Source organism: Carex rostrata, chromosome 33, assembly GCF_964058835.1.
Source record: "Carex rostrata chromosome 33, lpCarRost1.2, whole genome shotgun sequence".
In the NCBI taxonomy this organism is placed as follows: Eukaryota; Viridiplantae; Streptophyta; class Magnoliopsida; order Poales; family Cyperaceae; genus Carex; species Carex rostrata.
This window is the reverse complement of record NC_135950.1, coordinates 3,413,951-3,428,954: the sequence shown is the minus strand read 5'-3', so window position 1 is coordinate 3,428,954 and position 15,004 is coordinate 3,413,951. Positions and strand designations below refer to the sequence as shown.

The window sequence follows — 15,004 nt, the reverse complement described above, 5'->3', positions numbered from 1 at the left end:
GAAAGAGAGAGAGATGAGCTATGGTGAGTTGTGAAGTAAAACAACTATTTTATCTCACACTCATATTTTACAATTTTAAAGTTCAAAATGTCGATTCGAATCGCTCAACATGATCTCCATATTAAAATGTGCTTGGAGACCAAATTTTACATATTTTGAAATTTTTTTACTATTTATTAAGCTACTTTGAAAATCGCCGATCCGGTGGTTCAGAAATTTTTACTGTTTTTACTGTATATGTATATGTATATGTATATGTATATGTATATGTATACGTGTGTATATGTATATGTATATGTATATGTATATGTATATGTATATGTATATGTATATGTATATGTATATGTATATGTATATGTATACGTGTGTATGTACACGTGAATATACACACGTATACATATACATATACATATACATACAAAAACAAGTATACGGTAATATGTGGTATAAATCACTATTAATATATTCTAAATTGGTATTTTTATCACTGTTAATATACTCTAAAACCGGTAATATGCTCTAACCGTATATTCGGACCAAATATAAATTTTTTATTCGGATTGCAATCGAATAGAAATATTTGGTCGAATAGACCAAATATTACTACACTGCTATTATGTGTATCTCTCAAAAATTGACCCAAGTAGGCCCAGTAGAAAAACGAGGCGTGAGAGAAAGGCCTCTTTCGGTCTTACCTCTGGTTGTTGGGTCTTCCAATAAAAATAGTTTCTTTTTGTTTTCTTGTTTTATGGCGTAGCTCCAGCAATTAAAAACCAATAGCAGCAGGTTGTCACAATCAATAATAATACTATAATAGAGTGATATATAGTAGATGTAGTGTATTTATACTAGGGCGGGTACGGGTACTCCGGGTATACCCGGGACGGGTACGGGTATACTCGGGTACAAAGGTATACGGGTACGGGTATGGCGGGTATAATTTTCAAAAACCATACCCTACCCGTCCTATACCCTTACCCGTGTACCCTTGACGGGTAAGGCGGGTACGGGTACGGGTAGGGCGGGTACGGGTATTTTTTTTTTTTTTTTTTTTTTTGCTTTTTTTTTTTTCTGGTTTTTTTTTTTTTTTGTTTTTTTGTTGGTTTTTTTCTGGTTTTTTCTGGTTTTTTTCTGATTTTTTTGGGGGGAAAAAAATACAAATTTTGAAATGGCATGAACAGTGGTCGGGTATACGGGTACAGATACTCGGGTAGTCGGGTACGGGTATAGTCGGGTAGGGTATGGTCGGGTATTGATCATAAAAACTGGGTCCGGTCCGGTTTTTGCCCTTACCCGCGTACCCGAGTACCCGACCCATACCCGGGCTCGGGCACAGGTACCCCGGGCGGCGGGCACGGGCGGGTAGGGTAGGGTATACCCGTTAAGGGTATTGTTAATACTCTAAGTAGATGTGACTTTGTAGCTTTCTTAGATAATCTTATATTTTAAATAATGAAAACAAAATAAAGATCTTCGACTTGAGGTTTAAACATTAATTAATTGTACACTAAATCTTATATTATTTTTCTTGAATTGTGAAATTTGCTGATTTTTGGTTTTCTGGTGGAGTATGTCTCATCCAAACTATTTAAAAACTATCCAACAAGAACCCAAAAATAAATTTGTAAAAGTACACTAAATCTTATATTAATATCTGATTGTGGTTCTTTTATACTAAAAAACTTCCTTGATTATGCCAGAAGAAAGCTAAATATTCAGAACTGTTCAAATCCTGAATCTCTTAGGGCATGTTTGGCCGTCTAAAGGGAACGAGAATGAAAATTTTTGAATGGCCGAAATACTTTCGCAAAGTCTGAGTGAATTTTTTTTTTTTTCCCCACGCGCACAATAAACAGTCAAACAGGCCCTTATAATTCAAAATCCATTGAATCAGCTATCAACTTCAAATCAGGAGAGGATTTGCATACATCGAGCCGTTTGATTATCTTGCTAAATGCTCCATGTACAATCAGTTCATTTGCTCTATCTGTCAAATGAAATCCATCCCAAGATAAATATCTTGATGGATCAGCACAAACCCTAGAGCTCTCATCTCCACAAGAAATCTCAAATGTGAAATTGTATCCGCCTTCGCCTCCACAACAGGGAAATAAGGGATTCATAAATCCTATATGCAAAAAAAAAACGACAAAAATAAGCTCTAGCAGAAGTAATATACCAGAGATCTATGTATATACCTCTCTTGTTAAGAACTTGAATGAGGCTATAGTACTATGCATAGCGTGAATTGATCTGTACTATGAATCAATATTTTTGGTTTTAATGTCCAAACAGTCGATCTGAACCGTTCAACATGATCTCCATATGAAAATGTCCTTGTAGATCAAATTTTACATTTTTTAGATTTTTTTTACTATTTTTTTAGATACATAGAAAATCACTAGATCTAAAACTTATAGACCATTCAAAAATAGTGATTTTCTACCTATCTAAAAAAAAGTATGAAAATTCTGTAAAATTTAGTTCGTAAGTACATTTACATATGGAGGTCATGTTCAACAGTTCAGATCCATAGTACGGACCAATCCGCGCTATGCATAGTACCATAGCCTAAATCAAAGAACTTTCTGGTATGGCTGGAATTTATTTGTTGTAGAAAAGCCAATAACACACAGTTACAGTAAAATTCAGAAAACTCACCGTATGATAGTAACTTTCTGGTATGGCTGATTTGAATATATCAATTGAGGCTCTGTTGTAATCAGCATGTATGATAGTAGCCTCTGGATATAGTCGCTGCAATTTATTCAACTCTTCTTTGAGCAATTTTTCTTGGTGACCTGAGAATTCATTCAACCACTTCATGCAACCGGTTACTTCATCGTAATCTTCATTGTTTTCGGTACGGAACATGGTCAGATAGATTGGGGTACAACCCAAAGGTACGATTCCTGGTACCACTAATGTCTTCACCCCAAGCTCAATTAATTCCTGTTGATTAAAAAATTTGATTTTTTCAGAGACATTTAAATCATCACACTAATATTTTCAAGCTTTAAATCATTTTAAATGAAAATAGAAATGCATTATTTCTACTACTGAACAATTTTTAAGTACTAACACTAGAATTTTCAGAACAGCACTATGTACTGGTAATCTACATAATGCAGTCTGAAAGCAGATGTTTTAATTTAATCAGTGAATTTTCATGACATAAATTGTGTATGAAGATTCATTTCTGTTCATATCTGGTCTGTGTTTACTGAAATTTTAATAAGGAATTATATGTTTGCACATAGAAGCTTTAATTCATTGATCAGGTTATAACATGCATAGTACAGAATTAATAAAAATGATGTGTTAATATAGATAAAAAAACAATCACCTTGATTCCTTCACCAATGGCTTGGATGACATGAGGCACAAATGTGCGTATTTCATCAAACGGTACACTGAAAGATGATGCCGGTATGTTGTAGTCATTCACTCCAATCTCTCCTACCAGAAACAATGAACTTTCCAAAATGTTTCTACAATCTGTTCAATTCAAACAGTTTATAATACATTTACAATTTTTGAAATTTGAATATTTCTGTCTTTGAGGGTAAATAAAATGAGACTAGCCAAAGTAAACTGGACTCTGACCATCCGGGTCCACATCCTACCCGACCCGATAGCACCTCTAGTATAAACTTTATATCCAAATGCTAATTAAATCTTGTTTTAACTTTTAACCTTTTGTAATTAATAATTAGTAATTACCTGATTGAGGACATAAAACAGTCAATAATTGCTTGAACCATTGGATCTGAAGTGCCAAGAACCCAATCCTCGGATCGGCCACTGTAATGCCCTTCTCTTGGAAGAAGGAATGATTCATAGCCGTTGCGCCTCCGACCGCAAAGTTGGCACCATAGAGAAAATCCTCTGCTTGTTTTCCATTAAGATAGGCTACTGGTAGGGACATACCAAGTTCTTTTGCTGTATAAAGCACCAAAAGGCAATTTGGTCAGAAGGATAAGGTAATTGAAATTGACAGAGTAGTTTATACTTCATGCAGCGCACTAATCATATGCTGCATTTTTTTGAACTCTGCTGTCTATGCGCTGCATGAAGCAAAAACTCCTCTGTTAATATAAGATTTTGCATTGTGTTATCTTCTTCGCTTTTTGTTTTTGCAAAACAGGTACACTCCTTTATTCCTTCTTTTCTTGTTTGTCTTTTGTTGTTGTTGTCTAGGTTTATTAAATTCCTAAATAGGCATTTAATACATGAAGTATATATATATTTGACATAGATTCTGATATCTATCACAAGGAAAAAGGTGTGATATTAAATTTCTGAATTGATAAAGTGGGACTAACTAACCAACAAAATCGGCGAAGACTCGACCATCAGACCATCGGCCGGTTGCCTTGTGGAAGAAAGTCTGACCATAGGGGAGCATGGGAGCATCACCAAATATCGCCAAATAGTTACCAGTATCAGTGAGCGAATCGCCGAAGATGAACATGCGCGGGTAGCAACCATGGCAGAGATGAGCTCCACTTAGTAAGAGGATTGTGAGTTTGAAGAAGAGAAAGGAAAGGATATTATAGGAATTGAGACCTCTTCTTCCATTTATAGACATTTTTGGAAAACTGTAAGGATGATATTGTAATGGAGAGCTCTTGCTCAGCTTATAAAGACACTTTTTTTGAATCCCAATCCAATTTGATCTCTATAAAGTATATATATATTATTATTATTATTATAGGAGACTATACCATTAAGCACATAGAACCAGTGACATCAACAAATAAATAATTTACTGCAAATTACTACTCTATCAAGTCATGACTAACCATCAATAGTTTTGTTTGTTAGAATGACAACTTCTATTATCAGGAAATAAATAACAGGAACCTGTTATTCCAATCCCAACCGTTGATTTTTGTTGAAATTTGTGTATGAAAAACTTTGTTGAGATTCATGCATAAAAAAGTATGAACAATTGAGATTAAAATAACAGATTCATGTTTTTCCCAAAGAATAAAACATATTTATTTCCCTATTATCACGGTGACTATATTACTATACTATTATAATGTAAAGTAATTGTTCTTATACGGTTATACCCATAAAACAATTTCTAATAACCAAATTTCCCATCAAAACTTAAAAATTACTTATTTTCTCACTAAAAGCAATGAAAGAACCTTTCATATTTTCCATTTCATTAATTATTATTCATGATCACAATTAATTTGACAAAGTGAAGTATGATTTTAATGCTAATAAAATTTATCAAATTTATTACTGTTAATATACTCTAAACTGGTAATATGCCCTAAACTGCATATTCGGACTGAATATAAATTTTCTATATGGATATATTGCAACTGAATAGAAATATTTGACAGAATATTCAGCAAAATAGACCGAATATTACTACACTGTTTTTATGTATGTCACTCAAAAATTGACCCAAGTATGAATTTACCCAAGTAGGCCCAGTAGAAAAATAGAGGCGTGAGAGAGAGGCCTCTTTCGGTCTTACCTCTGGTTGTTGGGTCTTCCAATAAAAATAGTTTCTTTTGTTTTCTTGTTTTATGGAGTAGCTCCAGCAATTAAAACCAATAGCAGCAGGCTGTCACAATCAATAATACTATAATAAAGTGATATACAGTAGATGCTTTCTTAGATAGTCTTATATTTTAAATAATGAAAAAAATAAATAAAGATCTTTGACTTGAGGTTTAAACATTAATTTATTCTAATTGTATTTAGTGATCATTGTACACTAAATCTTAAATTATTTTTCTTGATTAGTGAAATTCGCTGATTTTTTTTGTTTTCTGGTGGAGTATGTCTCATCCAAACTTTTTGAATTTGGTGTTTTTTTTCTTTTGTGTATTATTTGTTCATCAAAACTATTTGAATTTGGTGGAGTATGTCTCATCCAAATTATACAACAAGAACCCAAAAATAACTTTGTAATAAGATTTTCACAATGATATCTGATTGTGGTTTCTTTTATACTAAAAAAATTACTTGATTATGCCAGAAGAAAGCTAAATATTCAGAACTGTTCAAATGTTGAATCTCTTATAATTCAAAATCCATTGAATCAGCTATCAACTTCAAATCAGGAGAGGATTCGCATACGTCGAGCCGTTTGATTATCTTGCTAAATGCTCTATGTACAATCAGTTCATTTGCTCTATCTGTCAAATGAAATCCATCCCAAGATAAATATCTTGATGGATCAGCACAAACCCTAGATCTCTCATCTCCACAAGGAATCTCAAATGTGAAATTGTATCGGCCTTCGCCTCCACAACAGGCAAATAAGGGATTTGTAAATCCTATATGCAAAAAAAAAAGGACAAAAATAAGCTCTAGCAGAAGTAATATATATCACAGAGATCTATGTATATACCTCTCTTGTTAAGAACTTGAGGTTATACTATGCATAGCGTGGAATGATCCGTACTATGGATCAATATCTCTATTTATAACGTCCAAATAGTCAATTTGAACATTTCAACATGATCTCCATATGTTAATATACTTGTAAAACAAATTTTACATTTTTTTATATTCTTTTTACTTTTTTTTAGATACGTAGGAAATTACTTGATCTAAAAATTATAGACCATTCAAAAGTAGTGATTTTCTACCTATCTAAAAAAAAGTATAAAAATTCTAAAAAAAATGTAAAATTTAGTCTGTAATTTCATTTTTATATAGAGATCATGTTGAATAGTTCAGATCGATTATTTGAACTTTGAAAACTAAAATATTGATCCATAGTACGGACCAATCTGCGCTATGCATAATACAATGGCCTCAATCAAAGAATTTTCTGGTATGTCTGGAATTTATCTGTTGTAAAAAACCATTGACACACAGTTACAGTAAACTTCAGAAAACTCACCATATCGTTCAGCTGATTTGAATATATCAATTGAGGCTCCGTTGTAATCAGCATGTATGATAGTAGCCTCTGGACATAGTCGCTGCAATTTATTCAACTCTTCTTTGAGCAATTTTTCATGGTGATATGAGAATTCATTCAACCACTTCATGCAACCGGTTACTTCATCGTAATCTTCATTGTTTTCGGTACGGAACATGGTCAGATAGTATGGGGTACAACCAAAAGGTATGATTCCTGGTACCACTAATGTCTTCGCCCCAAGCTCAATTAATTCCTGTTGATTAAAAAAATTGATGTTTTCAGAGACATTTAAATCATCAAGCTAATTTTTTCGAGCATTAAATCATTTTCGATGAAAATAGAAATGCATTATTTTTACTACTGAACAATTTTTAAGTGCTAATACCAGAATTTTCGGAACAGCACTATGTACTGGTAATCTACATAATGCAGTCTGAAAGCAAATGTTATAATTTAATCAGTGAATTTTTATGACATAAATTGTGTATGAAGAACCATTTCTGTTCATATCTGGTCTGTGTCTACTGAATTTTAATAAGGAATTATATGTTAGCACATAGAAGCTTTAAATTCATTGATCAGATTATAACATGCATAGTTCACAATTTAAAGAAATGATGTTCTAAAAGAGATAAACAAACAATCACCTTGATGCCTTCACCAATGGCTTGGATGACATGAGGGACAAATGTGCGTATTTCATCAAACGGTACACTAAAAGATGATGCCGGGATGTTGTAGTCATTCACTCCAATCTCTCCTACCAGAAATAATGAACTTTCCAAAATGTTTCTACAATCTGCACAAACAGTTTATCATACCGTTTACAATTTTTGAAATTTGAATATTTTTGTTTTTTAGGGTAAATAAAAGGAGATTAGCCAAAGTAAGACCTGGGCAGACCCAACAAAATGACAAATCCAAACTGGACTATGATGATCCGGGTCCACATCCTACCCTTGCCGATAGCACCTCTAGTGTAAACTTTATATCCAAATGCTAATTAAATCTTGTTTTAACTGTTAACCTTTTGTAATTAGTAATTACCTGATTGAGGACATAGAAGAGTCAATAATTGCTTGAACCATTGGATCTGAAGTGCCAAAAACCCCACCCTCGGATCGGCAACTGTAATGCCCTTCTCTTGGAAGAAGGAATGATTCATAGCCGTTGCACCTCCAACCGCAAAGTTGGCGCCATAGAGAAAATCCTCGGCTGTTTTTCCATTAAGATAGGCTACTGGTAGGGACATACCAAGTTCTTTTGCTGTTTAAAGCACCAAAAACGCAAGTTGGTCAGAAGGATAAGGTTATTGAAATTGACAGAGCACTTTATACTTCATGCAGCACATTAATCATATGCTGCAGTTGTGGAAACTATATTGTTTATGCGCTGCATGAAGCAAAAAGTACTCTGTTAATATTAAACTTGGCATTATATTACCTTTTTTTGCTTTTTGTTCTATCTTTTTTTTTTTTTGTTGTTATTGTCGTCTAGATTTATTAGATTCCTAAATAGGCATTTAACACATGAAGTGTGTGTGTGTATATTTGACATAGATTCTGATATCTATCCCAAGGAAAAATGTGATTTTAAATTTCTGAATTGATAAAGTGGGACTAACTTACCAATAAAATCGGCGAAGACTCGACCATCGGACCAGCGTCCAGTTGCCTTGTGAAAGAAAGTCTGACCATAGGGGAGCATGGGGACATCACCAAATATCGACAAAAAGTTACCCGTATCAGTGAGCGAATCACCAAAGATGAACATGCGCGGGTAGCAACCATGGCAGAGATGAGCTCCACTTAGTAAGAGGATTGTGAGTTTGAAGAAGAGAAAGGAAAGAATATTATAGGAATTGAGACCTCTTGTTCCATTTAAAGACATTTTTGGTAAACTGTAAGGATAATATGGATTTATGGAAACCTATTGCTGAGCTTATAAAGACTTCTTTTTGAATCCCAATCTAGTTTGATCTCTATAGAGAGTATAGATTATTATTATATGAGACTATACCATTAAGCATATGGCCCCAGTGTCATCAACAATAAATAAATTACTGCAAATTGCTACACTATCAAGTCATGACTAACCCTCAGTATAGTTTTGTTTGTTAGTATAATAGTATAACAACTTCTATTATTATAATGTAATGTAATTGTTGTTATACCCATCAAAATTTTCTAATAACAAAACTTAAAAAAATACTTATTTTTTCACTAAAAGCAATGAAATTAAGAACCTAATTTTTTATTTCCCATTTCTGTATTATTATTATTATTACAGTTGTCATGATCACAATTAATTTGACAAAGTGAAGTATGATCTTAATGATAATATAATTTATTAAATTCTAGTCTTATCTCAATTTTTATATACTATTAAGACAAGATATAAGGATAAAAAAGAAAATGTATTTTAAACAAATAAATAATTTACTGCAAATTGCTACACTATCAAGTCATGAGAAACCATCAATAATTTTTGTTTGTTAGTATAGTAGTATAACTACTATTATCATAATGTAAGGTAATTGTTGTTATACCCATCAAAATATTCTAATAACCAAATTTCCCATTAAAACTTAAAAATTACTTATTTTCTAACTTTAAGCAATGAAATAAATTTTCTTATTGCCCATTTCTTTAAATATTATTACAGTTGTCATGATCACAATTAATTTGACAAAGTGAAGTATGATCTTAATGCTAATATAATTTATTAAATTCTAGTCTTATCTCAATTTTTATACACTATTAAGACAAGGATACAAGGATAAAAAAGAAAAGGATACAAGGATACAAAGAAATGTGTTTTAAACAATATATAGCTGGAAGTTGAGTTCTGTTAATTGTCAGGAACTTATTTTTTTATGAGAAGAAAATTTATCTCAATGGTCATTACTACTAAACGATCTTAACTTTTTATTTATTTTTATATAAATTAATAAATTTAAATCATTAAATGTGTTTTATATTATCTCAATTACATATATAATAATTGTAGAATTTGAACTTTTTAATTTATTAGTGAGAAAATTCATATGTACTTTTTTTATTGACAACTACGATAAAATCTCACATAAAATCCCACCCTTTCTCCATTTTTTTATTTTGTGATTCTCTGTGGCCTGTTGGCACTGGTGATGATGTCCTTAATATTATTCAACAAATATTGACTATGTGGGCATTTCTTTTTTTACTCATTTGAATAAAGATTCTCCGACCATTTCCTGAATTTTTTTATTCTGCAAATTGTAAAAAAATATATATAAAAGTTTGGATCGATATGGGGCTCATTAATTGCCATTATTAACTTTTAATATTTCTAAATGCATGTTTTTTTTTTCCTTTTTTTTTTCTTGAGATGCACCTCTTCACCAGTCAAGTTTTAATATTTAGTTTTTTTATCCAACCTATGTTAGTTGAGTTGAACATCTTGCAATTGGCCTAATAAGTCCAAGAATATTTATTAAAATAGTTAATGAAATGAAGAAAACACAAAGTCCTGCAGGGATATATTAAAATGATTTTCCAAATCTAGTAACTTGATTAATTATCATTTCAAATGTTTCACAGATCGAAGGTGAATAACTGAATAAGGGTATTGGTTAATAGTAACAACTCTATTGGCAATTAAAAATACACCATTACTGTCACACCCCAAACCAGGAATTCTGGATTAAGGTGTGATCAACCTCGCCTCGTGCTTAATTAATCATTAAGCACGCAAGGCTAATCCTAAATGATAAATCAAGCAGCAGCGGAAGCAAAATAAAATAATATAAATATCAAACATCAGTCACATAGCAAATAAATAAACATACACATACATAACATATAATTCGATCCATCTCGGATCCAAATAACACCATCTATAAAAAGGGGATACATGATCTATCGAGCCCGTATATATAACACATGAAATACGGGACTCGTAAATCTAATCAAAAGCCTAACCCTAACTAGGTCAAGTGGTGTGGCCCTCGGGGACAGCTCCTGACATCTCCTGCTGCGGACCGCCAGAACCTGTACCTAAAACCCACGAAACAACTTGTGGGTGAGCGACGAATCGCCCAGTATGTGACCCAGAATTATCCCCTCAAGGATCCTCTACGGTCAAAGCACTTTTATTTATATAAATTTCGTACAGTTATGAATACAATTAAATATGCACAAGTGTAAACCTATCTCAATATCTAATAGTCATAAAAACACTTTTAATTAATGCCATGATGTGATTGTTCTAATATGCCAACATGCAAAATAAAGCCAAAGTCAAAAATACAATATCGGATAGTAATCAATTCGAAGTCCAGTACCAAAGCACCGTGTGAACAAATATAATAATAATAATAATATTACAGATTTAAATAAATCACCCCGTGTTGTGCCAATAGGATAAAAAGAATCTGAATGATATAATCCAAGGACTGTGATCAGGGAACAATGATACACGTTGCCTAATGACATCGCGCATTGCCCACAAGATTAGCATTACACTAGCACACTAGCCGATGGTTATACCTTTACCAAAAAGAATCTGAATAATATAATCCAAGGACTGTGATCAGGGAACAATGATACATGTTGCCTAATGACATCGCACATTGTCCACAAGATTAGCATTACACTAGCACACTAGCCGATGGTTATACCTTTACCAAAAATAATTTGAATAATATAATCCAAGGACTGTGATCAGGGAACAATGATACACGTTGCCTAATGACATCGCGCATTGTCCACAAGATTAGCATTACACTAGCACACTAGCCGATGGTTATATCTAAATCCGGTGTGTCATCTCGCCTAAACGATTCATCAATCAAACATATAAAATAGGAGAAATCATACAATGCAAGTCGTAAAAATATAGTCAACCAGTGCCACAGAACTCGGGATCGGAACTGTGCACTCACTCTGCCACGGAACTCGAGATCGGAATCGTGCAGACAAATCCGCCATGGAACTCGAGATCGGAACCATGCGGTAGCGTAAAACAGACCCACGCAGAACTCGAGATCGGAACTGCGCAGTCTCAAGTAATAAAAATGCCACCACGGAACTCAAGATCGGAACCGTGGTGGGGTAACCAGTGCCACAGAACTCGAGATCGGAACTGTGCACTCACTCTGCCACGAAACCCGAGATCGGAACCGTGCAGACAAATCCGCCATGGAACTCGAGATCGGAACCATGCGGTAGCGTAAAACATACCTACACAGAACTCGAGATCGGAACTGTGCAGTCTCAAAGTAAAAACATGCCACCACGGAACTCGAGATAGGAACCGTGATGGGGTAACCAATGCCACAAAACTCAAGATCAGAACTGCTCGCGTAAAATGACAAAAAATGATCGAAAAGGATATATAAGCAAAGTTTATACATATAATATAAATCCTAAGGCCATTCGAGAATCCAATGACGCTCAGCTCAGTGGCTGTCGGGCCGTCCCATGCCAAGTGACACCAAGACAGAACGAAGTCACTCGGCCCTGCTCAGCTCTCACCAATGCATGCGTATGCACGTACAATAATAGTATATTGTCTTCTACGAGAAGAAGGCAATCTAATAACCTACTATTCTAATAATATATTATATAATATATTTAATTACTCTACTCTTAAAATACAGTAAATTCAGGTTTTTCAGGGTTTATGCAAATCTAACTACAGTGCAGAAAGGTAAACATGCTCTACAGTTTTAATGCAGCTACTTAAAAATAAGTGCAGATGTCAGGTCAGATGGATCGACTGGTAAGAGTACGCCCACGAAAGAAACAATTCAGATATCCCACACCTGTAGGGCTGGAGTCTCTGTGGCTAACCCTCGGCGAAGTCAGCGTGCTCCGCGTATGCTCCGAACTGCGGGTCATTCGGATCAGCCCAATGATCGGGCTCGTACGGGATCTGCTGATCTGAAATTACGTAATTGTAACTAATTTAAGATCTACTCTAAATTATTCTAATTTTTCGTTTAGCTCGACGTTTCGAATCTAAGTAAAACAATATTTTTCGTTGCTAATTAATTGTCTTTTATTAATTAGCAACGAAATTTTATAAAAGCTTCGAAAATGTTTAAAGAGATGTTTTAAATTTAAAAAGTTATTTAAAACTTTTAATTTATTTTAAATGTGTTGAGATATTTTATCTTGATTACCTTAGTATTATTATTATAAATTTTAATTTTAAGAATAGAGTTAGTAAAAATTCATAATTTGCTTAATTATTGGATAATCATTTATACGTAGGTTAAAGTACATGCCATGTTTGTATTCCTATGTTATTAGAATATATTTAACTTATCCAATTTCTACTATGTTATGATATAAAATATACTAGATAGATATGTTATGATATAAATATACTAGATAGATAAGTATACAAAGTAAATATATTATAATACACTAATATGCTAATTATATTTGCTTAATATTATATATCCATTTTAGTTGACATTTTATTCTATTCTAATTTATATTAGTTTCATTTCAGCCGATCGAAATTCAATTTACTTATTTCAGTTTTGGACTTGATCTAAATTGGAATGGCCTAGTCTAGTTCATTATTTCTTATATTCTTAGATAGATTTGCTAAACATTTTATTTTACTTTTCAATCTTATTTAAAAGCTGGTCCAATAGTTCCAGTCCGATATTCAAGATTCAAAATTGCAAATTTCAAAATTCAAGTTATCGGTTCATGCCTCTTCCTTTTATATAGTGTACAAGGGTCCATGAACCCATTTAAATAAATTTTTCTTATGCTCGGTCAGGAATCAGGCCATGTCTAAATTCCTCTTAGTAAAAGAAAAACCAAATCATCACTTCTCATTCTTGGCTCAACGTGCAAAGTGCAACTTAGATCAAATTTAATTTTATCAAAAAGCCTAATTCAATTTATTTATTTATTTTTAATACCTTCGGCTTGAGCCTAAAATCAACTTCATTTCAATTATTTAAGGGCTTCAATTTAATTCCCACATTTATTACCAAATCATCTTGACCTAAGGATTTCAAGTTAATTGTCGCATGAGCCCCCATTAATTCACATCCTACTAACTAGCCGAATTCATTTCTTCAAAAATCTAAATTTTCATTTAAGCCGACAACAAGGACAATCTACTAAATTCACATACATTTACTGTTATTCGCTCTAACTTATTAAAATTACAACTTGGTCCCTAACTTCACAAACACCCTGATAATTAGAAAAATAAAAGGGAATTTAAAGAGGCAATTTAATACTCGATTTCACATTCAAAATACACAACCAAACCAACGATTAACAGGACCCAAATGAAGTCAAACACAAGACCTCTTCAACAAGCAAATTATACCAAGCATTTCAAGTCAAGTCGAAAAGGGTCGATGCCCATCGTGCCATCACAAGGCAACATAGAATTTAAGAGGAAAAACGAAAGGGAATTCTTTTATTACCCGAATGCGCTCAAAGCCGTAGAAAGTCGATCGGTACCAAAGCACTTCCTCCACCTTACTTCTCGACCGTCTGCTGCCTTCTCCAACCTCTCTTGTTTAATCGGTCTCGAGTCGAAAAAGGCTCCACTTCGGTCTTGGCATGGGACAGTCGGTACCGAGGTTGTGACACTCGCGACTTCGCATCCGCACTTCTTCTTACTCCCGAGCACCATCAATCCAAGAAGCACACCGCCTCTTAACCGAAAACACCAACAATGCCTTAACGGGTTTGAAATTGAAAAAAATTCGGACCCAATAAGGAGAGTGACAGAGATAGGTAAAAAGAGAGAGGGGGGCGGGGCTGTTGTGGGGGTTTCACGGACACAGGGAGAGAGGAGAGAAAAAGGGGCGGGGTTTGTTGAGGCAACATAAGAGGGGAGAGGGGCGGGGCGGAGTCCTTGGCTTGCGTGAGGGGGGGAGTGGAGAGGAGGAGGGGTCTGTTGGCGTAAGAAGAAAGCAGGAGGGGGGGGTTTGGCGTGGGGTTCACGCACAGACAGGGAGGGAGAGAAGAGAAGAGAGAAAATGGGGTTTTAATAATGGGGCTGCTTTAAGATTCGTGCTGGATGGAATCCGATGGTCCAAATAATTCGAAACTTCAATATAGTTTCATTTAATTG

At 33.9% G+C, this 15,004-nt stretch overlaps 2 protein-coding genes and 1 long non-coding RNA gene across 4 annotated transcripts; all 3 read right to left on the bottom strand.

Annotated features, from left to right (window-relative positions):
* Nucleotides 1-1,617: 1,617 nt before the first annotated feature.
* On the bottom strand, nt 1,618-5,111 carry LOC144548580 (GDSL esterase/lipase At1g28570-like). Of its 2 annotated transcripts, none has more exons than XM_078297282.1 (5): nt 4,330-5,111; nt 3,724-3,942; nt 3,347-3,498; nt 2,676-2,952; nt 1,618-2,128 (listed from the first exon to the last, which is right to left on the bottom strand). In XM_078297282.1, the coding sequence occupies exons 1-5, from the start codon at nt 4,589-4,591 to the stop codon at nt 1,869-1,871; spliced, it is 1,170 nt and encodes a 389-aa protein (XP_078153408.1). In that variant the 5' UTR covers nt 4,592-5,111; the 3' UTR covers nt 1,618-1,868. The 2 variants fall into 2 exon arrangements, with proteins under 2 accessions (XP_078153408.1, XP_078153409.1); XM_078297283.1 differs by having other exon boundaries at nt 1,986-2,128; nt 2,662-2,952; nt 4,330-5,102.
* Nucleotides 5,112-5,917: 806 nt separating this feature from the next.
* On the bottom strand, nt 5,918-8,917 carry LOC144548579 (sinapine esterase-like). Its single transcript, XM_078297281.1, has 5 exons — nt 8,533-8,917; nt 7,952-8,170; nt 7,552-7,703; nt 6,881-7,157; nt 5,918-6,308 (listed from the first exon to the last, which is right to left on the bottom strand). Exons 1-5 carry the CDS (start codon nt 8,792-8,794, stop codon nt 6,049-6,051), a joined length of 1,170 nt encoding a protein of 389 aa, XP_078153407.1. The 5' UTR covers nt 8,795-8,917; the 3' UTR covers nt 5,918-6,048.
* A 1,755-nt stretch (nt 8,918-10,672) lies between these two features.
* On the bottom strand, nt 10,673-14,870 carry LOC144548520 (uncharacterized). Its single transcript, XR_013509380.1, has 3 exons — nt 14,349-14,870; nt 12,711-12,828; nt 10,673-10,941 (listed from the first exon to the last, which is right to left on the bottom strand). It is a non-coding gene; the product is annotated as an uncharacterized LOC144548520 (long non-coding RNA).
* Nucleotides 14,871-15,004: the final 134 nt, after the last annotated feature.